The following is a 26,050-nucleotide window of genomic DNA, read 5'->3' as shown; positions in this document are numbered from 1 at the left end:
ATGTGTGCATTAGTAGTGAATGGTATCTGTCTGCAATTTGGGCTTTTATGTGCTGGTAATTTTGTTCCTGTGAAATCATATAAAACTGAATGTGCTTTTCTTAGTTTGCCGAATTCCAACATGGGGAGGTGGATGGGGTAGTACTAGACCGAAACAAATACCATTTGCATTTTGCTGGTGAAGCTGAAAGAAAAACTTGCAGTAAATCTCCCATCGATAAAGTAATAATGGATCTGTTTGTGTTTTGTCTTCTGTTGCAGGCTGCAAACAGTTATCTGCGGGATCAGTGGTTTCACTCCTTGCAGTGGAAGGTAGGATTCCTGTACCCCCTTTCTCTTCTCTCACACGCGTGATGGATATCTAGCTTTTTTCGACATTAAGGTGGGGGTTTGTGTGTGTTTTTTGTTTTAATTTCCTTTGGCCATTGATAGGTGCAGAAATTGAAAGTTCACCTAGGGACAGAGGCACTAAGAGGTGTCTCCCATTTCGTGACCAAGAGAAAGCTGAACATTACCTCCGAGATCCTGGCTCCTGCAAATCCTTTAATGATCTTCCCATCATTGCTCTGTGGAAGCCATTAAGTGATTTAAATAAAATTAACTTTATGGTCTTGGTCTGGTTTCCGGTGGTCAGGAGTTCACATTGTGCAGACTGGCATCGCTGTTGCCAGCAGCTGGCATCCTGTCCCCCAGTAAAGATGGCACAGAGTGACTCAGCCTGAAAACTGAATGACGCTGCTCTCCCCAGCGCCACCCTCCCAAGCGGTGGTCCCCTCAGGCTGCCAGGCACGGCAAGGCTTAGCCAGCTGTTGTTTTTTTTTTTTTAATTTTCAAGAGCTGCAGCTGACCTGGGGAGCTTGGGTCAGTGAACCCGAAACCAACGCATGGAATGTGTGCTTTCTGCAGAGCAGCTAGAAAAGCACATGGCCCTGCTGCACACTAAAGCAAGCACCCAAGGTTCAGGAAGAGTTTCCGTTTTCAGATCTGTGTGGCATTCATCCTCATTCATTTCTTGTCTGGTTTTAGCGACTTTCAACCTCGTCTCATGTGCCCTCTCATTTCTTTTCCTGCTCGCCTCCCCATCCCTGCCTGCGCGCACACATGCACAGATACACACAACTTCCTGTCCATAGCATCATTCATGAAGGCACATACATTCCATCTCTCATATACATAGCCAGCCTCATTCTCTTTCTCTGTCACACACACATGCACAGATACACACAACTTCCTGTCCACAGCATCATTCATGAAGGCACATACATTCCATCTCTCATATGCATAGCCAGCCTCATTCTCTTTCTCTGTCTCACACACACACACACACACATGCACAGATACACACAACTTCCTGTCCATAGCATCATTCATGAAGGCACATACATTCCATCTCTCATATGCATAGCCAGCCTCATTCTCTTTCTCTGTCACACACACATGCACAGATACACACAACTTCCTGTCCATAGCATCATTCATGAAGGCACATACATTCCATCTCTCATATGCATAGCCAGCCTCATTCTCTTTCTCTGTCACACACACATGCACAGATACACACAACTTCCTGTCCATAGCATCATTCATGAAGGCACATACATTCCATCTCTCATATGCATAGCCAGCCTCATTCTCTTTCTCTGTCTCACACACACACACACACACATGCACAGATACACACAACTTCCTGTCCATAGCATCATTCATGAAGGCACATACATTCCATCTCTCATATGCATAGCCAGCCTCATTCTCTTTCTCTGTCACACACACATGCACAGATACACACAACTTCCTGTCCATAGCATCATTCATGAAGGCACATACATTCCATCTCTCATATGCATAGCCAGCCTCATTCTCTTTCTCTGTCACACACACATGCACAGATACACACAACTTCCTGTCCATAGCATCATTCATGAAGGCACATACATTCCATCTCTCATATACATAGCCAGCCTCATTCTCTTTCTCTGTCTCACACACACACACACATACATGCACAGATACACACAACTTCCTGTCCATAGCATCATTCATGAAGGCACATACATTCCATCTCTCATATACATAGCCAGCCTCATTCTCTTTCTCTGTCACACACACACACACGCACACATGCACAGATACACACAACTTCCTGTCCATAGCATCATTCATGAAGGCACATACATTCCATCTCTCATATGCATAGCCAGCCTCATTCTCTTTCTCTGTCACACACACATGCACAGATACACACAACTTCCTGTCCATAGCATCATTCATGAAGGCACATACATTCCATCTCTCATATGCATAGCCAGCCTCATTCTCTTTCTCTGTCTCACTCACATGCACAGATACACACAACTTCCTGTCCATAGCATCATTCATGAAGACACATACATTCCATCTCTCATATGCATAGCCAGCCTCATTCTCTTTCTCTGTCTCACTCACATGCACAGATACACACAACTTCCTGTCCATAGCATCATTCATGAAGGCACATACATTCCATCTCTCATATGCATAGCCAGCCTCATTCTCTTTCTCTGTCACACACACATGCACAGATACACACAACTTCCTGTCCATAGCATCATTCATGAAGGCACATACATTCCATCTCTCATATGCATAGCCAGCCTCATTCTCTTTCTCTGTCACACACACATGCACAGATACACACAACTTCCTGTCCATAGCATCATTCATGAAGGCACATACATTCCATCTCTCATATGCATAGCCAGCCTCATTCTCTTTCTCTGTCACACACACATGCACAGATACACACAACTTCCTGTCCATAGCATCATTCATGAAGGCACATACATTCCATCTCTCATATGCATAGCCAGCCTCATTTTCTTTCTCTGTCACACACACATGCACAGATACACACAACTTCCTGTCCATAGCATCATTCATGAAGGCACATACATTCCATCTCTCATATGCATAGCCAGCCTCATTCTCTTTCTCTGTCACACACACATGCACAGATACACACAACTTCCTGTCCATAGCATCATTCATGAAGGCACATACATTCCATCTCTCATATGCATAGCCAGCCTCATTCTCTTTCTCTGTCACACACACATGCACAGATACACACAACTTCCTGTCCATAGCATCATTCATGAAGACACATACATTCCATCTCTCATATGCATAGCCAGCCTCATTTTCTTTCTCTGTCACACACACATGCACAGATACACACAACTTCCTGTCCATAGCATCATTCATGAAGGCACATACATTCCATCTCTCATATACATAGCCAGCCTCATTCTCTTTCTCTGTCACACACACATGCACAGATACACACAACTTCCTGTCCATAGCATCATTCATGAAGGCACATACATTCCATCTCTCATATGCATAGCCAGCCTCATTCTCTTTCTCTGTCTCACACACACACACACACATGCACAGATACACGCAACTTCCTGTCCATAGCATCATTCATGAAGACACATACATTCCATCTCTCATATGCATAGCCAGCCTCATTTTCTTTCTCTGTCTCACACACACACACACACACACACACACACATGCACAGATACACACAACTTCCTGTCCATAGCATGATTCATGAAGGTACATACATTCCATCTCTCATATGCATAGCCAGCCTCATTCTCTTTCTCTGTCTCACACACACACACACACACACACACACACATGCACAGATACACACAACTTCCTGTCCATAGCATCATTCATGAAGACACATACATTCCATCTCTCATATGCATAGCCAGCCTCATTCTCTTTCTCTGTCTCACACACACACACACATACATGCACAGATACACACAACTTCCTGTCCATAGCATCATTCATGAAGGCACATACATTCCATCTCTCATATGTATAGCCAGCCTCATTCTCTTTCTCTGTCACACACACATGCACAGATACACACAACTTCCTGTCCATAGCATCATTCATGAAGACACATACATTCCATCTCTCATATGCATAGCCAGCCTCATTCTCTTTCTCTGTCTCACTCACATGCACAGATACACACAACTTCCTGTCCATAGCATCATTCATGAAGGCACATACATTCCATCTCTCATATACATAGCCAGCCTCATTCTCTTTCTCTGTCTCACACACACACACACATACATGCACAGATACACACAACTTCCTGTCCATAGCATCATTCATGAAGGCACATACATTCCATCTCTCATATGCATAGCCAGCCTCATTCTCTTTCTCTGTCTCTCACACACACACACACACACAGCCACATGCAGCTACAGCCTCTCTTTCCTTCCTACAAAGCCAGACCTAACCACAGCCTGTCACCCTCTCACCCGCACACACACTCCTCCTCCCTCTGGCTGAAGCATACATATCCAGTTTAGTGTACCATGTGGCCACAATTTGGCCATCTGTGCAGTAAACTATGTTACACTGGTATAGAGTTACTGTGGGGAGCCCCATGCTTCTTTGACAGTAAAGATTTTTTTTTCTTTCAGGCAGACTTTATTTAAATATTGCACCAAGGATGCGATTCACCAAAGAGTTCCTTCATAATTACACACAAGTATAGGTCATCAAACAAGCCTCAGGTGGCATCTTCTGATCGCACTACCATAGCATGTGAACACAGAGGGGGGAAAATCCCTTGATAAATGAGACCTTAATATGCCTGCCTGTATCTTAGTGGCTTCTCTAAATCCTGCTAGACCCCGCCGAAGGCTGCATAGATAAACGTGATCGTGTTGTCTACATCGAAATTAAACAGTGCGCTGCTAAGGAGCACTGGATGTCACAGTGCATCACGGCACAATTTATGTGTGATTAGCAGGGGCGGTTCTGTAATGAGCCAGGGTGAGGCGGCCGCTTCAGGCGGCAGAATTTTGAGGCGGCAAAAAAATGCCCCTCTCAGGGCGTCACGGTGGCGTCCGCCTGCCCCTGCCGCGGCTGCCGACCCAGGCTTGTGGCGGCAGAAAAGAGGAGGGTCGCTGCCGCGGGCCACCACCACCACCACCAGAAGCTGGCGGCAGGGAGGAGAGACGCTGCTGCCGCTGGAAGCCAGGCCGGCGGCGTGGAGGGAGGGAGGAGAGAGAGGCCGCCAGAGGCCAGGCCGGCGGCGTGGAGGGAGGGAGGAGAGAGAGGCCGCCAGAGGCCAGGCCGGCGGCGTGGAGGGAGGGAGGAGAGAGAGGCCGCCAGAGGCCAGGCCGGCGGCGTGGAGGGAGGGAGGAGAGAGAGGCCGCCAGAGGCCAGGCCGGCAGCGTGGAGGGAGGGAGGAGAGAGAGGCCGCCAGAGGCCAGGCCGGCAGCGTGGAGGGAGGGAGGAGAGACGCTGCTGCCGCCAGAGGCCAGGCCGGCGGTGTGGAGGGAGCGGGGGGGGCGCGGGGCACCCTCTCGTCCCTCGCCTCGGGCGGCAGATTGCCTTGAGCAGCCCCTGGTGATTAGCATCTGCCTGAAACCAGTTTTGGACCAACGTGAATTGTTGCATAAAGACGGCCACTGAGCATCCCAAGGGCTTCTGATAAAGGGCTTGGACAGGCTTGGGGGGCACCTGCCAGAGATGGTTTGATTTGGTGGTGAGAATATAGTATCTCGTTGATCTGGGCAGTCCTTCTTGCTTGGCATTTTCACATTTTGTTAGGCACAGCAGGTTAAGCAGTGCGGCTGCAGTGTCGGCCCACTTAGATGCGTAGGTACATAGGCCAACAAACGCTGCAGCTCTAACCCTGGAAAGCTAATCACAGATGTCTTATATTTGAACAAAATAAAAACTCCCACCCGCAGCCTCTTGGGTGACCCTTCCTTCCACTGTTAGGCAGACATAGGAAGTGCTGCAGCTGCCTGTCCTGGTTAGAGAGTCTCTGTAATCCCTTCCCACCGGCGTTGGGTTGCTTGGAGATTGGTATTGCCGAGAAAAGTGCCGCACGTTAATTTTGACCGGCCTGGAAGTGGTTGGGAGCTTGGGCACTCTCTGCCAAAAAAAAAAAAAAAAATGTCTCTTCCTAAGAAGCGCTGGAAAGAAATGGATCCTATCCTGGAAATCTAATGTTTGCAGATTAGATTTGCATGCGTTGACCTTTCCTCTTCTGTGGCTGCTCCTTGGATGCTTCGCCGTCGCCTGCCAGGCTTGGGATCTTAGCTGGGGAAAGCAACGCGTGTGTGTGCGTGCGGTGCACAACTGCCTTCCTGCCACTGACATTTGGAACCGCGCAGCCTCAATACCTCGTTGTGATGTTTTTCCTACGGGATTTGTTTTAATAACCATCTTGATGCGTAAATGGCTGCCCAGAATTGGGACCCCCTCACGATTTTACACCTTGGTTTTTTTCGGAAGTGTAGCCCGACCAACGTTTTTGCCACACGTGGCATCAGCAACTAGGAAGCTCAAGGGGATGGGAGCAGATGGGGCTCCGCCCCCTCAACAAAAAGGGTATTTGACTGCCTCTCTCCATGGACACCCGCCCCCCCCAGTGGACACACGGACTGTGAAACCTGCACCCCCTCCTCCTCCTGTTGGACCAGAACCCCCCCCCCCCCGCGGAGGGCCAGAGACACGAGCCAAAGGTGCTTCGGTGAGTGCCGCTGCCACCGCTGTGGATGAGGGCAGGAAGGTGGCGGACTCTCTCTCATATTTTCTTCTGGTCGTCTTCTGCGCCCCCTGGGGACTTTTCAGGCGTTAAAGCGGGGGTCACGTTGAATCAAAGTTGGTGATGTGCTGTACTCGGGAGCTTTTTCCCCCATCTCCCCCCCGCCTCCAACGCTCACACCCGGAGGCCGATTCGGGAAGGACCCCTTTTTCTGCACAGCTCTCGGGCCTTAGCCCTCAGAAGCCGGGGGCTGTCGGGTTTGCATGCGGGCCCACGTGGCCACGCCCGGTTTTAAGCTCTCGCGCGTCTGGTTTTAAATTTCGGGACCCAGGCACTTGCAGTGTCTGGAGAGATGGGAGGCGGGAAGGTGAGTGGTCTTCACGGGGCAACGGAGGCGATGGAATAATTCAGAGTTTACACAGAAAGCGCTCCTCGTGTGCAGACGCCGGCTCTGGTGTACGGCGGAGCCTGCCAGCGAGGAGGGTCGTAACACTTCTGCTTGTGGTTGTTTTTTTTTTTTTAAATCAGGCAGGTCAGCAGGGGAACTTCTTGTTTTGAAATGTTTAAATAACATCAGGAAGGTCGGTCTCTCTTTATTTCCTGGCTTATCAAGATCCCATTCTGTCCACTCCAGCGCATGTGAGAATACAAGGAAGCCCTGCCTTCGCTGGGCTCCCCATTGTTCCTCGTGTTGATTTAGGACGGCTTTTTTGTGTTCAGATGTGGCGCGGCGGCCAATTTTACGCCGCTCCTGAAAGGTGGTGGGGGCAGTGGCCCCCCGCGTGCGTGGTTTTTTTTTTTACCAGCCGCTCTCTTGCACCCCATATTCTGGCTGAGGGACGTTTGGGGCCAGATTCATGAAGGCTGCGCTTCCATTTTGTGTCTGTGGGGGGTGTGTGTGTGTGTGGGGTTGTTTTTTTGTTTTGTTTGTAAGTGAATAAGCCCTTTTGTGATTTACTATCAGGCTTCAAAATAGGCTTTGGCAAGCAGCTGGCCTGGAAGCAGCTTGGAAAAAAAATGATTTTTTTTTTTTTTTTGCAAGCTTAAATGTTCCAAGCTAGCGAACATCCTTTGAAAATGACAGAATTTTTTTTATTTATTTTTTTGATCCTTCATTTTGTTCCTATGCGATTCTGAGGCGCTTTGGTTCTGAAACAGCTGTTACCGAGGGCAAACATAGGCCCAGATGCCAATGGGCATAGTGGTGGAGTTGGCTCCCATTTTCCATGCACGGGGGGGACAGGGGACGTGCTTCGTACATCTGGTGCGTTGAATAGAGGCGAGGGCTGCCGGCAAGGGAGGAAGGAAGGGTGGTGTCCGAACAGCAGCGTTGGGTCGGGGAAGATTTTTTTATTTTTTTTGTAGCTGGCGGCCAGTTGGATGAGCCTGCCCCGGGTTTCCTTGGAGAGAAGGCTCTCCTGCAGCTGGGACAGGCTGCTAGTTCAGGTCAGAGGAGACTGCAAGCGGCCCATTAAAAACCGAGGCCGCGCTTCCATCTAAGGGGGTCATTTATCAAAGTGCTATAATGGCGTTTTTGCATGCAAAAAACACCATTAACGCATGCAAAAGCACCATAACACATGATGCGATGCAAATAACAAAGAGGGGAGGATATTGGGGAGGGATTTTTGGCCAAGTGGGCTGGGCTCACAGTTTTGCAAAGCCCTATCGCACAGCTTTAAAGCGAATTTTAATTAACTACACCTTTTTCATTTGCGTAAAGCTGTGCGATAGGAATTTGCAAAACTGTGAGCCCACAAATCCTCCCCTCTTTGTTATTTGCATCGCATCATGCGTTATGGTGCTTTTGCATGTGTTAATGGCATTTTTTGCATGCAAAAACACTATTCTAGCACTTTGATAAATGACCCCCTAAGCCATTCCGCGCGACGTGCCGTAGCTTGCTCGCGGTTCCCTTTTTATGACCTGTCATATTGGTTAATAACTGTGAGGATTCTCTTTAGGTAGAGACAAAGGTCAGCAGACGGAGCTGTAGGTGTGGTGCACCGTTTTGTTCACTGGACTAGCCATAATACTTATGTGCCGAGCTTTTGAGGGGATCGAAGTCCTTCAGTGCTGGAGGACTTAAGGGGGTGGGAGAGCTTGCATGGCAGAGGTGATGGCTCACAGCTCTAAAGCCTTTGCAACTAAATTAAATAGTGGCGGAGAGAGAGAGAGAGAAAATCTTTTCTTCGGTTTGTTGCAAAGTGTCTGATCATTTCAGACATCTTAATTGGTAGTTTGGAGGTATTTCTGGCCTGGAAAACTGCTTCCCCCTTCCCCCTTCCCCCATGTGTACAGAGAGGATTCTGCATGCACCTTTCCTAGCTGTGGTCATAACCCCCCTGATACCTCGCCACCTGCGAGAATATTGATGCAGATGGGACGTTTCTTGGATGAGCGAGAGTTAGGCGAGCTGTCGGCGGAGCACCGTGCTACACTAATCAGATTTTTTTGTCCCTCATCCGCACATGAGCAAAATGTTCATGTTCTCGGGATTGCTAGAGCGTGATTTGTTGGTTGGAGCAGCGGGCTGGGCTAAAATCCCACTTCACCCACCAATCTGCCCTGCGCCAAGCCATTTTTTTTTTCCTCCCATTGCCTCAGGTGCCCACTTAGACTGTGAGCTCTTTCGGGAGAGGCTTACTGTACCAGAATACTAGTAATGCCGTAAAACGCCTTGAGCATTATGTGGAAGGGTGGGCTAAAACATCCTCCCTCCACAAAATAACAGTAAAAGCAAAATAATATGCTTATGCACGTGCTCATAGTCGTATGTCTCCTTCGGATGTCTAAACTTACTGTACCAGGGGGCTGTTGACATAAGCCAGGGCAGGTGCAAAAGTATCTGAGCCTGCAGACTTGGGTATAGTGGACTGCAGGATTAAAAGAAGAGAAAGCAACAAAGTTTGTGGGAGCAGCTCACACCCCCTCCCGATGCGTGAAGGTGCTAGGCCAAATATCTGCAGGAACATTGGGTTGAGGAGCTTTTTTTTTGAATACCAGGGTTCTCCTAGTATGTTTGCAGTAACATAGCTCATTCAGGGAGGAAGGGATTTGACACACGGAGGGTGGGTTTTGTTTAGGCTGCATCACAACCAGACAAATTGTAGTTAATGTAACACCTCAGGCTGGAAGGAGGGTGGAGAATCCAGTTTGCACGGTGGTGGGTTGTTGGCAAGTGTTTTTCTGAATAAGCGTGCCACGTGATTTTAGAAGTGTCCCGTCCAAACAGCGGGGCATGTGATACAGTGGCAGCAAAGCTGAACAAATCTCCTTAGTGCCATAATATGAACAGCTGGGAACCTTGGAGAAAAAGAATAAAATGAAACTGAGTCGCTTTGCCTGGTCTGGTGCACCGTTTTCAGGAAATCGGGCCTTTCCCAATCTGTCTCGATGATCCGCTTCCCCCCAGCCAGTCGGACTTTCAGGATATCCGCGATGAATATGCAGGAGAGATATTTGCATATTGTGGAGTCGGTGCATACAGATTTATCCCCTGCATATTCATCGCGGATATCCTGAAAGTCCGACTGGCTGGGGGGGGAGAGGTGGTCTCCAGCAGGGTAAACTCAGGAGTGTGGGATCCAGGGCAGACTGTGTCCGCAGTGCAGCCCCCGGAAGGCTGACAGAAATTTATAGCGCTAGGGTGGTGTTGCCATGGTAGTGTGGGGCCTATTGTCGCTACCGCCCCTTCCCCCTCCCCTCTGCTATAAGCTGCTTTGCCATTGGAAACCCAGCTGCCAACGAAAAGAGAGAGGAAATAGCAGCATCCAGTAACAGCGTGGATTATGGCAGAATAAATGCAACCAGCCCATCCATTCTGTCCATTTATCTCTGTCCACTGTGCTAAGGAACCCGCACAGATAAATGGTACGAAGGAAACTGGACTCACCCAGAACTCAATGAGATTTAGGTTCTTGGCATTTTTTTTCCATAAAGTAGTGTGGGTTACCACATTCGTCTGCTAGGAATTTTAGAAATAAGGTCAACAAAACAAATTGTAGGCGAATACCTTTTTACTGGACTAAGTTGACATATTAGTGACCAGATTTTGAGCTGTGCACCCTTCACTGAGTCAGTGCAACAGGAAGAATACAATAAAGTGATTCATATTAATTGACACACGCAGCTCTATACTTCAGAGCCCCGGTGACATCTTTTTTGGCTGTGATTCATTTCTTCAAAAATCTGTCTTGAAAAGTATATGTCAGTTCAGCAGACTCCAAAGACTCACTCCATATAGTAGAAAACGTATTCTTTTTCTGGGGAGTGTTTGGCTATCCACTCCCACGCCCCTGCTGCCTTCACGACATTCCCGACCCCTGCCGACCTGAGCTGGGAGCGTAGAACTTTTTGATGATGAGTTCCCCCCACAATTCAGGGCTTTGCACCCTTCACAGAGGATACTTTAAGATTCTGCTTGTGTAGCCAGTTGAGCCGTTCCAGCTTAAATAACCACGCGTGAACTTGGGAGTAGTCTTTGGCTGTAGTTCTGTAGGTAATAACGCTCAACTGTGCGCCGTTAAGCTGAAAGGAAAAATTGGAATGACTTCTGTTCACTTGGGCCTGTTGACATGGCTGCCGTGGGATCAGGGGGCAGCTGGGGAGCTGGGGCAGGAGCCCGTTCATTAGGGGCTCTTACACGTTTTGGGAAAAGGTTGGAGCTTTCAAAATAAGAAAACTGCACTGCCTTCCACACTGGAGAAAGAAATCACTGTACGGTAATGACACCGTGGCAGCACCGTGCGAAGACCAAGGCAGAGAAACCAACTCTTTGATTTCATCACCGTGTTCTGTCATGACACCGTATTAGTTGAATTGTATCTTGTTAAGCACCAAAGCTTGAATGTCGGGCATCCGTGCAGCTTTAGGATTGAATCTCAATATAGATGAACATGACACGTAAAATTCTTTCATGGACTCCTGTCTCCATCCATTGACGTTCTTTTGCATATTTTGAATCTTCCTCTTTTGTCCATAGCTGAAACTTCACTTTTTCCTGAAACGCTTCAGTATTAGGAAACTGTCTGTTTCATGGGCCAGTCATCTCCCTCATGGGGACAGCTGAAACATCTGATAAGATCCAATGTCCTTGGCACTTCCTCTTTTCTTGGCCAGTTCTAGTAAATAAATTGTGGGCCCTGATACAACACAGAGAGACCCACATGGCATGGCTTCTCCCGGTGAGCTCATGCAGCGGGAGAGGAGATTTTTGCTGGAATCTGGCCTACTCCAGCCCCCGGCCTGCTCAGCAACGAGTGAAAGGAATAAGGTTATCGCGAAGCGGTGGATAAAGGACAGCCTCTTTCACTTTTTGGGAAAAGGTTGGAGCTTTCAAAATAAGAAAACTGCACTACCAAAACCCTTAGTTCTTCCACTTTGGAGAAAGAAAAAAAATCACTGCATGGTAATGACACCGTGGCAGCACCGTACGAAGACCAAGGCAGAGAAACCAACTCTTTGATGTCATCAGCGTGTTCTGTCATGACACCGTATTAGTTGAATTGTCAGTCTTGTGGTTTTTTTTGTTTTTTTTTTTAAATAAAGGGAACATTTTAAATCCAGGCACAACCGGTACTCGATCATCTGATGTACTTTTCTTCTAGTTAAATCTTGCTCAATGTGGGAGATCACTGTGATTTGGACGGAAGTTCCTAAAGCTCGCTGCTGAGCCAGTGACACATGAGAGGATGTGTGTGTACGTCACTTATTGACCTTGTAGAATTTACTGTTGTATAACTTTGTATCCTACAGTACAGTTGGAAATTTTTTTTTTTTTTTTGCATGAGCGCCTTGCAAATTTCTCCATGGACTCTGCTTAATTGCAGACTCTTTGATCCGGGCACACGTGCATGGGATAGCCAGGTCTGAACTTGCCCCCGGGAGCGAGTGATTGGCGCAATAGACAAGGAGCATCACCAGCGGGGCTCGTGCATAAGGAGCAGGGCCTTCGGGTCTCCAACCCAATGAAGTGCGGAGACCACCATGTGGTCGCCACAGGCAAGAACCATCCGTGAACCGGAACCTTTTGCTTTTGGGTCTCAAACCCATCTTGTTCCTTATCGTACACATTAATAGCAGCACTTTGGTGACTTGAAAGTGAATTAAATGTTTTATTGTGGGTGTAACTTCAGGATCGGGTCTGAACCCAGTACTCCTGGCTGGCAGGCCAGCTTCACTTGGGCCCCATTAACAGCAGGTGGGGAAGGAACATGCAGTCCCTGAAAATCTGCTAAGAGCTGGTTATTAGCTTGTAACACTTTGGGCTCTCATGTTGGAGGTCACTGCGCCTGATCCTGGGAACCTGGTTAGCAGATCTTATACCACTGACAAAAAGGCGTGCCTAAGTATTCTTACTCTTCACGTCCTTGCTGCTTCACCCACGATATAGCTTTACACCTGGAAGGTGCAGGGATGCTCCTTGCCTGCGCCAGCAGCTGGAGGGACATCTCTGGGACGTGGCAGTAGTGCTGGATCGCTCCCTGGACATGGAGCTCGTCGCTTCTGTGGCGTAGCCCATCCTGGCCAGCTCCCTTCAGATCTGACCCTGCATCTGAGCCTGCAGCGCCAAAAATTAAAGCGTCGCAGCCTAAGCCATGGGACCAACCCTAGAACAGGTGGTGGTGGTGGTGGTTCTATTTTTTTTTTGGTAAATAAAATATTTTGATTTCTTTTCCAAGATGTGCCGTCATCAAAGGGAATCTCGAAGTTGGCTTTTGGCCACATATTTAAAAAAAAAAAAAAAAAAAAAAAAAAAGTTTCAAGGTTGTGAATCCTGTACCAATTTCCAACCTTCCAAATTTCTCAAAAAAAAAAAAATGTTCCCGCGTTTTTGTTGCTTCTTGCATTTTTATTTTTTAAATTTCCCCGGCAGTTTACTCTTGCTCCTTTTGGGCTTCCAGCTCAGCCGGAACAAGGCCTGGGATCTGGCGCCATAAGGCTCCCTTTGCAGCGTATCTGAGAATCTCTCCCCTCCCACCTCAGAGCCCAATCAGGCCTCGGCCGGGAACTCCCTCTGGAACCCTGCAATAGTGCGCCCTAAATCCGGCCACTAGATGTCGCCATTACGCCATGACCCCCCCTCTCCCCCAGACCATCAGAGGTGCTGTGAGTGTCATCTCTGCATCGTCGGCAGCCCTGGCCAACCCAGGAAGTGGAAGACCCCAACCCTGAGGATCCAAGCCAGGTCCTCTCCAGGGAGCCAGGAGGCCGGCCCCGGCCACCTCTTCCTGTGCTTTGATCTGTGTATCCGATGTCTAACTCCCCATATTGTTTTGCTGAGATTCCTTCTCTGAGCGATGAGAACACAAGTTAACAATGGTGTCGATTGTTTCCGTGTGCCGCTGCTCTGAGACATCTGAGGGAATTGTGTGAGAAATTCCAGAGGTGTCTGGTACGGACGATGGGGGCACGGCGCGCTTCATCACCTGGGTGCTTGGGAGGCACGAGAGCCCGTTGGCCCTGCAGATGGAGCATCTCTCTCTCTCTCTCTCTCTCCGCTTTCCTGCACAGGAGGGATGCCGAGGCAGGGTTCAGAGAGCGACTAGTCTAGTGGCTGGGCTTTGCAGTGTAATTTCGAGTGCTCCTCTCGATCCTCCGTAGGCTGTATTCACTCTGGCATGCACTTACATGCTTGTGGCTCAGCCGAGCATCTTGTTTTCCCGGACAATAGACGTGAAGCACCTGAAACAGTGGAATCTCAAGTGTTCCGCTTTGTCATGCCTTTGAAGAGAGAGCTTACAATCAGGGAGGCCGGCTGGCAGCATAGCTCCGTGACCGCGAGGCCCGCGTTCCTTCTTCTGGGCTCGGAATGCTGTAGCCGTCTCATTTTTCCCGGGAGGCGGGCCGACTCTCGGCTGGTGACTGGCACTTTGGTATTTTTAGAGGATTTCTTTATTCCCCTCCCCCCCACCCCCGATTCTGATTATGCGGGGGGAAAAAAAAATCGCCCTACAATTCAACAGGGCCGTGTGCTTCGTCAGTCTTCCGGTGCTTTGTTGCCAGCATTTGACAGCTGTGATAAGGAACATTTTAAAGTGAGGTGTGGGCGCTCTTAACCTTCTGTTGCATTGGACTGAACCAGAGGACCTTTTTATGCATGGAGCCAGATGTGGTTGGTATTTAATCCAAATACAGGCCTCTTCTCCTGATGAGGCTTAATCGGAGGCCTGTGCTGAAGGTCTGGTCGCACTGCCCTTTTGCAAGCCATAGTCCGTGGGGGCCGAAGCCAGTGATTCTTTAAGAGCCCACTGCTGGGGGGGGTGGGGGGGGTGAGAGTTGTATGCGGGTGCCACCGTCCCCCAGGGATATCGCACACTCCCTGGCTAACAGGGTCACACATTTTGCTTCTGAATTGTCAGCCTGTTCCCCCTCGGTCGTTTGATCTGAGGAGGAAGGAAAGCATGCAGCGATCCGTTCTTTACTCGATTTGTCTGGTAGATACCCCCCACCCACCCCACGCCATCTCGGAGGCTTCATAAGGTTAATGCTTCCTGGATCTCAGCTGGTGCTAGGTCCTTGTTCTCTCCCTGCATTTCTTGCTGTTGGACTGGCTCGCCTGTGGGCCCTGGTACTTCTTCCCGAGCCAGGATGAGAATTATTCGGAGAGGATGGTGTATATGAGGCTTTGAGGAGCACAGGGGGTGGGTCTGGGCCGGGGGCTGATAGGCCACGCTTTCTCCGTCGCTGCACCTGTCTTTTTTTGGAGCACGCTTCCATATCAGCTCAGGAGAACTCTCTGTTCTCCATTTTGTTTTTTTTATTTTGAAACCTGTTTGCTTAAGCAGGCCTTTTCTTAGGATCGTTCAAGCAGAAGCTTGAAAATCCCTACTTACCTGCTACACTCAGGTGATGCTTTTATTTTTATTTTAATTCTTAAATCATGATTTTATGAAGTATATTTGTTTTGTCTTACCATCTTTGATGCCACCTACATTATGTGGGTTTACGTGGTGAGCTGCTGTGGGCCTCTGTGTCAGCGGCATACAAATACCAAATAAATAAATTTCCCCATCCCCCTTTCCCCCTCTTCAAGGACCTTATGATTCCTGCCTCCCCTCCCCGACCAGACCTGTTGGCTTCCATACCCCACCCCGACTCCCCCGCTTCCAGATCAGACCACAGGAGGGGGCTGGGCCCGTGAGCAGGTTCATGTGCTTAATTGCTTGCCCCTGGGTCTGCCGTCATCATAGAAACATAGAAATGACGGCAGAAGAAGACCAAACGGCCCATCCAGTCTGCCCAGCAAGCTTTCGCACATTTTTTTTTCTCATACTTATCTGTTACTCTTGGCTCTTAGTAACCTTTTGGTTCTATTTCCCTTCCACCCCCACCATTAATGCAGAGAGCAGTGTTGGAACTGCATCTATGTGAAATATTTAGCTTAATTAGTTAGGGGTAGTAACCGCCGCAATAAGCAAGCTACACCCATGCTTATTTGTTTTTCCAGACTATGTAATTCAGTCTTTTTGGTTGTTGTCTGTATATAGATCCTCTTTTCTTCATTCCCCCTGCCATTGAAGCAGAGAGTTATGCTGGACATGCATTGAAAGTGAAGCATCAGACTTTCTCCCCTGCCGTTGATGCAGAGAGCTATGCTGGATATGCATTGAAAGTGAAGTATCAGGCTTATTTGGTTTGGGGTAGTGTTTAGGGAGCCATGAGGTCTGTGCAGTGGAGGTGGGGGAGAGCAACTGTCTGCTGGGGAAAGAGAGGAGTGTGGTGGTGCTGGTGGGAGGGAGTGATGGTCCAAGGAGACCCTTAACCTGCCAGTACATGTTTTTATAGCGGGGTTCTCTTGTTAAAGGTGGGAACCCTTCCTTGGACGGTGCCGTTGCCGCTCTGTCTACATTTGTGTGCTTTATCTGCTGGAGCAAGCAGACTTTTAGAAAGGTGCAGGAGTCTTAGCTGTTGCAAGAACAAACCTTGAATTTGATAAAGACTTTTTCTATACGGGAAAAAAAAATCCTTTGAGAACTTGGGCCTTAGTGCTCCTGTTTTACCAAAACCCATCTCGAGCTTTGTCCTCAGCTGTGAGGCAGTTCTTGAAATTTATAATAGGGCCTCAGTAAATCTCTCTCTTTATTTGTTCCTTATCAGGCTACAGTTGGGTGCCGGCTGGCTCGAGCAGAGGTGTCCTGTGATGAGTTCTTCCACTTTTTCCTGTGTCATTTTGTTTTTTTCCTGCAAGGGGACCCCCTTGTTTTGTACTCGGCCTCTGCTCGCCTCCTGGAAAGCGAGGTTCCAGAGAACCGAATAATGCGGCCTGCAGCTGAGGAGAGAAGAGGTTGCTAGTGGCAGTCTGCCACTTGACCATTTGGTGAATCTCTTCCCCTGCTATTTGGGTCCTCTTTGGCCCCGCCGGTACTTGCAATGTTAGCCGCCCCCCCCCCCCCCCCCCCCCCCCCACTCAGACGTGTGGGATCAGTCTGATTCCGGAGTTAGATGCATAAGCCCTGGACAGGCAGACTGAAGGCTTTTCTTCAATAAGGCATTTTTTTTTTCTTTCTGTACGCAGAGAATGGAGGAGGGGGGGGAGCCTTTGTGGAGAAGACCCTTAAGAGTATGAATTTTTAGGGGCGGTGGCCCAGTGGCAGCATCTCCTGGTCCTCGGGCCAGCCAGGGCTGGAGCGGGAGGCAGGGGGTCAGGGCTGTCGTTTTGCCAAGGATGCACCCTGGCCGACACGAGAGCGCAGGAGGACCGAAGGGGGGGGGGGGGGGGGGCTGTGGTCTGTACCTCTTTAGCCAAGGCTGTCGCTCCTTTTGTCTGGGCTAAAGGAAGGGAGGATTAGTTGGAGGGGAAAACATGGCACCCGGGAGGGCTGCTAGCCGGGCGGCAAGAAACAGAGTTGTTCAAAAAGTGATTGTAGAAGTAATAAACTGTAGGTGGTGAGCATATCTTGAGTTTCATTGCTGATTTTTGATTGTGAATCCAGTTGGGTAACTGAATATTAGGGGAGCGTGCGGTTTAGCCAGATGTCGGTCTGTGCAGTGCTATTAGTGTTGTGATGTGTGTAGCCCAAGGCTTTCACACACCCCGTCCTGGGGACTCCACAGCTGGTTGTCGGGAGCTTATAGGCGTGAAACCGGGCAATCACTTTCTGTAAAAGATTGAAATGCAAGGCGGGATTCACTTTTACTTATCTCTTTCTTTTTTTTTTTTTTTTTTTGGCTTAGTTCTGTTAACTGTGCCATGAAACTCTGTGGCTACAGACAAATAACTCTGAAAGATGAAGGTTTGCAAGATAAGGCTTTTTTTTCGTTCCTTGGGAAAGCCGGTTTTAAAACCTCATGCTGCATTTCTGGGATATTTTCTATGTTAAGTGTTGCTATCGTGCATTTCTACGTTTAGGCTTCTTTAAAGAATATTTGGGGTGTAAGAGCTCTCTGCCACCCCTCGCAGGCTTCCATTTTTTCCCCCCCGGCTCCCCCTTAGATGCGCTGGAGAGAGTACCCGCGTTCCCTTTGCCCCTGGCCCTTGAGCGGGGCACCTCCGCCACACGAGTGAGAGCTTTTGCCCAGCTCGAGTCTCCGCTGCTGTGGTTGAGCCTGGGAACGTTGGAATAGATCATGACGAGGCAAATTACTATTTTCCTCTTGCACGATTGACTTTTTTTTTTTTTTTTTGACAATCCGCACACAGATTTGAGATTTTGCCGTCGTGCATCTCGCCGTGCGGCTGGAGGGGAGGTCACCGCCGTTATCGGCGCGGGGTATTGACGGAGCACTTCAACAGCATCTGGGCGCCATACAAAGAAATGATTTGTCCCTTTTTGTACACTTTTCTTCGCGCTCGCAGTGTGTGCCGTAGAGATTAGTATTGTGACACTTTGAAGCTGTAATTTTTTTTTTTTTTTTTTACCTGCAAAAAAAAAAAAAGAAAATCCTTCAGAAACACGGAACTGAGGTGGAGCTGTAATTTAGGCGTACTTTGTGCAGACTTGCAGTCTTACTGACGTACGTCGCATGGCCCTGTTCAGTTGATGGAGTGGTTTTTCGGCACTGTTTACTTTCGTCTGGACTTGCTGTGTGGTGCTTTTGGCCGCTCTTTTTGATTAATATAAACAAGACAGGCACCGGAGACCGTGTAGTAAATAGTAGCTCTAGTAATTACTGTTGGCACATGTCATACAGTATAACTATGCTTTCTTTAAAAAAAAAAAAAAAAAGCAAGCAATATGGTGGTATTATAATTACAGCGCAATAACTCCTGTACCCTTTATCCTTGGCTAGCTGCCCCTCCCTCCCCCACCTCCGGTATCCTGGAGTATTCCAGTGCATGGTTTCTCCTCCCCCCAGGATGGGTGTTAACATCTGGGAGGCCAGATGTGCCCCCTCCCTCCCCGGTACATTGGAGAGGTTTTATGCACTGTAGCTTGTACGGTGGGAGGAGGCAATGATGCTCTTGCAGTCTCCTCCCGGGAGCTTAACCCTACTGCTCTCCTAGAGATGGAAAACATTGTAAAATTGGGGCTGCGAGAGAGAGAGAGAGAGAGAGCGGTGAGCCAGGGGTGTTGCTCGTTACCTGGCTTGTGCAGGGAGGAGGAGAGAATTGCCGAGCCTTTCTTCGAGGCACCGACCGTGGAGGCTTTCCAGCGAGGGGCGCTGAGCGGCAGCCTCCCCACCAGGGGTAAGTGGTTTCTTCACCGAGCACTGCGAAGTCTGGTTCCCTTCCATTTGGGAAGAGGGCCAGACTTTGCTAAAAAAAAAAATTAAATAAATAAATAAAATAAGCAGGGCTGGGAGGGTGATGGGAAGAAGCAGAGATTAGGAAGTGCTTTGGAGTGAAGCATGTGACACCATGTGATGGTAGGAGCTCGTTGTGATCAGCACAAGGACTGAGATGGCCTTTGCAAATCAAACCCCTTTATAAGATGCGTAGAGAGAGTAGATCGGGCATCTGTTAATCCTTTTTAGGTAGGGCGTTTTATTTTTGTAAATACGTGCAGAGCACTAGTGATTATGGCTATTTGTAATGTTTCTTTATTTTATCGATTTGAAATTCTCCTTGATTGGTTGATTTCATAACGGCAGAGTAGAGGTTTATGAAATGAAATAAAATTGAGAGAGTCTGGAGTAGCATGAGAGATGACTGCAGCCTCTCTGCCGTCAGTGGGGTAATGAGAAAAGGAACGGCTGGAGATCCCCACCCTTTGCACGGTGCATCCGTTGCTTAATTGGTTGGGGACCCACGGTGATCAATGCCCGGCCGGCAGCCATAACCTCCTAGCAATAAAAAAAAAAAATGCAAGACAAGACTGGAGTGCTATGCGGTGTTGTGTGGTTCGGTGGGGGGGGGGGGTTGTCTGTCATTCTCCCAGTTACTACTGTCAGAAGCTCCCCTGCCCACTCATCCCCATCCCCCAGAGTGAGGAGACGGCAGCTGGGCAAGGCACGGGGGAGGACTGGAGTCATTTAGCTGGAAACTGGGTACGGATCAGTCCTCCAGGCCCCCGTTGGCCTGAATTTACTCCTCGAGGAAATCCTTGTGAAAAATGAACTCCCCTTGCAGGGCCGTGCTCATCATCCTAATGGCCTGCATTCACAGTCATTTAGGTATACATAAATATATATATATATGGATGTGTGCATGCATGCTGATTACCTCCAACTAATCCATATTGATCCGTCCATCTCTCGCTCTCATGCTTAAATATTAAAGGCGTAAAATGTAAGACTTGATCCGCCTCTAAAAATAAAACGCCATCCTGTAAGGTATCAGGACCTACATGCTGCTTATAAACAGGCCGATGCAGTATCCATGTGGGAAAAACGGGCACTCGTGTGATTGAACGCCCGCTGTCCTAACGCGCGCCCGTCCACCTCTCCCGGGCAATTCGATGCAGTAGGTTAATGAGCTGCTGCGTTCAAAAGGAGAGGCGCCAGGGGAAACTGTGCGTCCCTAGCACCTCCCCGGCATCGGGTGCCCAGGAGAAGTGGCTGGGCGTGGGTTTTAGGAAAACGGACGCTGAATTTTACATAATCCGTGCACAGCCTTCGAATAGGGAATGGGCGCTCGTATATTGAGCGTCCGTTTTCCTAACCTGACCGTCTGCAAGACTTTTTAAAAAAAATTTTTTTCCATGTTGCTGCTTTCTGTGGTTCCTCCCACTTAATATTGCCACAATATTAAGTCGGAGGAACCACAGAAAAGCAATATTTTCTGCTTTTCTGTTAAGTCTTGAGGAGCCCCAAAAGTTTTAACGCCAGCTCCGGGGCTAGCGTTTAATCTTTAAGGGTTAAAATGTGCGCAACGGGTGCCTGTTTATTTTTTTACATAAGGGGGTACTAGCTAATAACCTGATCGAAATGGATTTCCATGTGATGAGCGCTATTAGCTACGCGGTGGTTTGCTCGCGCGTTTTGACACGCTAATCCCCTTACTGCACGAGGGTTTGTGGAGGCACGTCCAACCACGGGCTAAACCGTGTGCCAGCCCGAGCGCACGGTACTGCGTCGGCCCGACAGTGCTGGCGCCCAGCTCTTCTCCGTTCTGGCCCCCATGTAGTAGGGTGCGCCAGGCTGTGTGTGTGGTTCTGCAGGTGATTTTCTTGTGCCTTAGCACTGCACTTCTGATGCAGCAAGGAGTCCTACTCGCAAAAAACGTGTGCGCAACCCCCACTATAAAAAAATAAATAAATAAAAATTACATATTCATTGTGCACACAGCTTAATGCTCTTCCTTGCAAATCGCTTGGTAATCGAGGCATTAACTCTTCCTCCCCAGTGCAGAGAGGCGCCTAGGCTCTGCTCGCGTTTTCTTAATGCCCTGGAAATTAAAGATCATGCCGGAGGTGGAATAAAAGTTTCTGAGGCTATCGTTAGAACCTGGAGTTCATAGTGTCCGGGGGTCCTGTACTCGGAGATTATGCTCATAAAACGTGATTTGTGTGCATAATTTATACTCCTCTTTTTGGAGAGCAACTTTTTGGAGCACAAATCCTGTTGTCTGCAGCAGTGCACAGCACGTCGTTTTGGCGTGCACGTTTTTTGGGTAGCGCGCGTGTTTTTTTAAATTTTAAATCCCAGCGCCTTGGCATGCCATCGCTCGTGGCATCAGGAAATTAACTCTTCGTTTTGCGTGCGAGTAAAGACAAACGTGTGCCAAACTTCGGCATGCAACTGACTCATGTCTTGTTACATTGGATGCAGAGTGAGGCACCTTGGACTCGCTTTATCTTTAGAGCGTAATGCGGTGAGGGGCGTGCTGGGGTCCGGCAGCTGCCTCCACCCCCATCGCTGCATGGGGGGTTTTTTTTTTCCCCTTTCGAAGTCGCACTACTCTGAATTTCTTCCATCGCCTTAGTCTGTGTGTAACGCTCGAGATCGGGGTGCGGATTTTAGCAGATTACTCCGGGTGCCTCTTGGAATCATGCAAGCATCATTAGCAGCCGCACCGAGATTCAGAGGGCCAGCAGCACCGGGGAACGTAGAGCGTGGCATGCCGAATTTGGAAGGTGCCACGCCTGGCTTGGGAGCGACGGGAAGGCTTTACGAAGCCGGCACGCGCTCTCTCTCCCAGCACCCCCCGGGGGGGGGGGGGGGGGGTTGATGATGATTTTTGCAAACACATCAGCCGCGTCTGTGGGGGACGAGTGCCAGACACATGTGCGCTGTCATTTGGGGGGAAAAAACCCAAGCCGTTCGCTTTGTCCCATTTACTCCCGTGTCTCCTGGCCCCCGGAGCACCAAAGGGTCCGTTTCATCCCCTAGGCTCACAGAAACGCAAGCTCAGGCAGTAGTTCTCATTTTGCCAAACCCAAACCTTTACTACATGGTTATAAATTAACCAGTTGCCTATAATGAGCCCCTTTATAGACTTGCTAAGTGATGTAATTGATCACTTTGCTAGTTAGTTAACTAAATATGTGAGTAATCATGTTTGCCCTCCACTGCTCTTCTAGTTCTTTTCTCTTTAAGCAGTCTCAAAATTTCCCATGATCTTTTTTTCCCCCAATAAAGGAGCACATGTAAAGAAGATTCGAACATTTTAGCTGGTTAGAAATGCAAAGCAGAGGGAAAGGTTCTTTCAGTCGGAGTTGCATTTAATCCCCTGATGCAGAGCGTCTTATGTTTTTTAATTGCATTTTTTCTTTTGTTTGATGATGATGATGATGATGATGATTTGCATTTCGGAATGAATTAGGCTGGGCTGAAATGTCATCCTTCCTTTTCACATCGGTCCTCGTGCATGCGCGTGTGGCCTTGGTAGGAAATGGATAAGAGCAGGATCCCTCCAGCGGGCGATATTTCAGCAGAATGTGTGCGGATAATTGGAGCGTTGTGCACTCGGCTTCACCCCCGTCTTCAGACCGAATGCACGCGATGGAGTGGTGGCTAACCCTGGTTTTCCTGCAGCTGGGTACTGTTGCTTTTGGAGGCATCAGTAGGTGTAAGAAGTGCGTCAGGTCCCAGCAGCTCTTACAGCAGTGGTTAAGTGCCAGGGTTTGGCATGAAAGAGGCTGAGGGCTGAAGCTCGGAGAGCTCTCCACTCGCTTCAGGGTGGGCGGAACCAGCGCTCCACAAGCAGACCCGTAAACACGGCGATGATTTGGCAGGTAACGGAACGGTCTGTGTCCCTTGCACTCTAAAGCAATACATGCTCTGACTGTTTCTTTCCCCATCTCCGCCGAACAGAAAGCTCAGAATTCCCCTGGATTTTCCGAATCACCTGAATTCTGTCTGATCAAATCAATGATGATAGTAAAAAAAAAAAAAAAAATCCATTTTCAGTGGATGATCGGTTAGTGCCAGAGCACTTTCTCATAACTAATCTTTCTTTTTTTTTTTTTAATTCTTCTTGTTGCACAGAAAAAGATCTACAAGTACAAGAAGGTGCTGAGTAATCCAAGCCGCTGGGAGGTGGTCTTGAAGGAGATTAAGACCCTGGTGGATATGGCGCTATCCTCCCCTCTACAGGACGATTCCATCCATCAGGCACCGCTGGAGATCGTGTCAAAGCTCCTTTCCGAAGTAAGACCAGCCTTGCCTTCCACTGTAACAAACTTGGGTTACTCTTCTTGGTATATTAATTTGCCATTTATATATCTGTCTATCTCTCTTATTTAACCTCTCCAGCTTAATCTTCCCACCTTGCTCCTTTTCTGTCTTGGAGGCCGATGTGTGCTGAAACTCCTAAACTCCGTTTCTTGCGTAAAAACAGCAGCTTGTTTCCCTAATTCTCTTTGGGGCGGATTTTAAAAGGCCTGCGCGCGCCGGCGCGCCTATTTTGCATAGGCCGCCGGCGCGCGTAAAGCCCCGGGACGCGCGTAAGTCCCGGGGCTTTCGAAAAGGGGCGGGAGGGGGCGTGTCCGGGGGCGTTCTTGAAACGACACGGCGTTTCGGGGGCGGGCGTGGGGGCATGGCGCCGGCCCGGGGGCGTGGTTGAGGCCTCCGGACCAGCCCCCGGGACCGGAGGGCGGAGCGGGGCTGCCGGCGACGTGCGCAAAAGTAGGGGGGGTTTTAGATAGGGCCGGGGGGGGGTGGGTTAGGTAGGGGAAGGTGGGGGGAGGGCGAAGGAAAGTTCCCTCTGAGGCCTCTCCGAAATCGGAGCGGCCCCTGAAGGAACAGGCAGCGCGCGCTGGTTGCACAAATGTGCACCCCCTTGCGCGCGCCGACCCCGGATTTTATAAGGTACGCGCGTAGCCGCGCGTACCTTATAAAATCCAGCGTACTTTTGTTCGCGCCTGGTGCGCGAACAAAAGTACGCGATCACGCAAGTATTTAAAATCTACCCCTTAATGCACAAAGTGGACTTTGCAAATTGTTTTGACTTTGTGTATAGCAAACTTGAGCGCGGAAGTTTACGCTAGCAAAATTTTGAATGACGTTGCATAAAGCAAAAAAAAAAAAGAATTATGTTTGCAGTGCTAAATGATGTGCAAAAATGCCTTTCTCTGCCTAGTTTTTGGGGAAAAAAAGATGACACTTCAGTGAGGTGTACTTATCTTTTTTTTTTTCCTAAAGTTGTCCATAGAAAGTCTGTGTGCAGAAGATTCCTATCAGGTTTATTTTAATTAAAAAAAAAAAAAAAAAAAGGTGGGGGGTCGGATGTTGGCTAAGTTAAACACATGTGCTGGCTAGTATTTTTGTGATGTGACTAATTCAAACCCTTTTAGCTATTGGGTAAGATGGAGCAAAGAGAGAAACTGTAGAAAAGTCAGACTCGGCGTAGTGTTTATCTCTTAACAATTATAACTTCTTTCCTATAGTGAGGACTCTTTGGGGTCCTCTAACCCGGCGCAGAAGAGACGTCTACTAGCGCCTAATAAGGGTTTTGGATGTGATAACTCTGTTATGTGTGTAAGAATCAGCCGACGAGAAAAAGGCAGCCAGCGATTAGTTCTTGAAAGAAATCTAAGGAACAATATTAAAATCTCAGTTGAAACTTTAATTCGCTTGAAGCAAAATCCGATCTATGACTTGATGGTAAGGTCCTTGGGTAAAATGACAAGAGAGTGACGTACGTCGCATAATATTTAAAACCCTTGCACGGAGGCGCGCGGTCTTCAGCCTAAACATGCAGCTTTGAGCTTGCGGATCCGTGATCCTAAAGTTACGCGCCGCAGCCTTGGGGGGGAGGGGAGGGTGAACGAAGGATCAGGTGACCAACATCGGTGCAAAATGGGAGTATTTTTCCGAGAGAGAATTATTTAAAAAGCGGCTACATTTTATGTTTCTCATCTTGAAAGACCATTGTGATGCAAAAGCCGCATTTGATTTGTGAAAAATTCTCCCTGCAGAAAGAACGAACGGGCTTGCTTAATTCCCTGTGCATCGGTTTCCTTCCTGTCCTATCCAGTGCTGGTCCCTCCGGGGCTCCCTTACGTCTTCTAACCCTGCCTCCAGCTCTCACTTTGGATTTCTTGGCTGCATCCACGCCGCTGGACGTAACCAAACTACTTCTGATTTCTTTCCTTGCCCCTCCCTTTGCTCTGCTGACAGTTTTTATAATGTCGACCTTCCCTGATCTCGATTGGAGGCTTAATGAGTGGCTTCTACACTCCGTGTCAGCCCTCATTACGATGCTGCAGGTTCATTTCTTAGCTGCTTACGACTTGGGAGGTTTGTTTGGATGCATTAGGGAGTGCAGGGATAAGGATGTATCTGTATATTTATTTTTTAATCACATAATGAGGAGGAAGCTTTGTCCCTTAGGGGGGAACCAGAGCGGAAACTTCTTCGTAACCCCTGACGTCCTTGTTGCACGGCTTGTGGGGGGGGGGGGGGCGCTGCCTGGCTGTGGGGGGCAAAGCCCCAAGTATTATTGTTGCGCCCCCCCCTAGAGCAGTGGGATAAGGCGTCCTATTACAACATTTAGAGAAAATCTACAGCAGCCCTCTCTCCTTCCTCCCCTCCCACCGTAAATATATATATAAAATTGCATGCAACCCTTGTAGGGATGTTGAAGAACTGAACAATGTCCCCAGTCATCTCCGGAGGGAGCCCTGCGCTTTTTAGCTCA

The 26,050-nt window shown here is 48.7% G+C and overlaps 1 protein-coding gene across 1 annotated transcript in view; it reads left to right on the top strand.

The window, feature by feature from the left end:
- The window catches only part of CMIP (c-Maf inducing protein), a 220,827-nt gene that overhangs the window by 134,106 nt on the left and 60,671 nt on the right, over window positions 1–26,050 (top strand). The window contains exons 3-4 of the mRNA XM_029608133.1: window positions 261–311; window positions 23,398–23,559. Of these exons, the coding sequence (XP_029463993.1) occupies window positions 261–311; window positions 23,398–23,559 (213 nt within the window). The remainder of the gene's footprint in view (window positions 1–260; window positions 312–23,397; window positions 23,560–26,050) is intronic.

Source organism: Rhinatrema bivittatum, chromosome 7 (assembly GCF_901001135.1).
Source record: "Rhinatrema bivittatum chromosome 7, aRhiBiv1.1, whole genome shotgun sequence".
Classification (NCBI taxonomy): Eukaryota; Metazoa; Chordata; class Amphibia; order Gymnophiona; family Rhinatrematidae; genus Rhinatrema; species Rhinatrema bivittatum.
The sequence above is the reverse complement of the archived record's forward strand: the minus strand, read 5'-3'. Positions and strand labels throughout refer to the sequence as shown.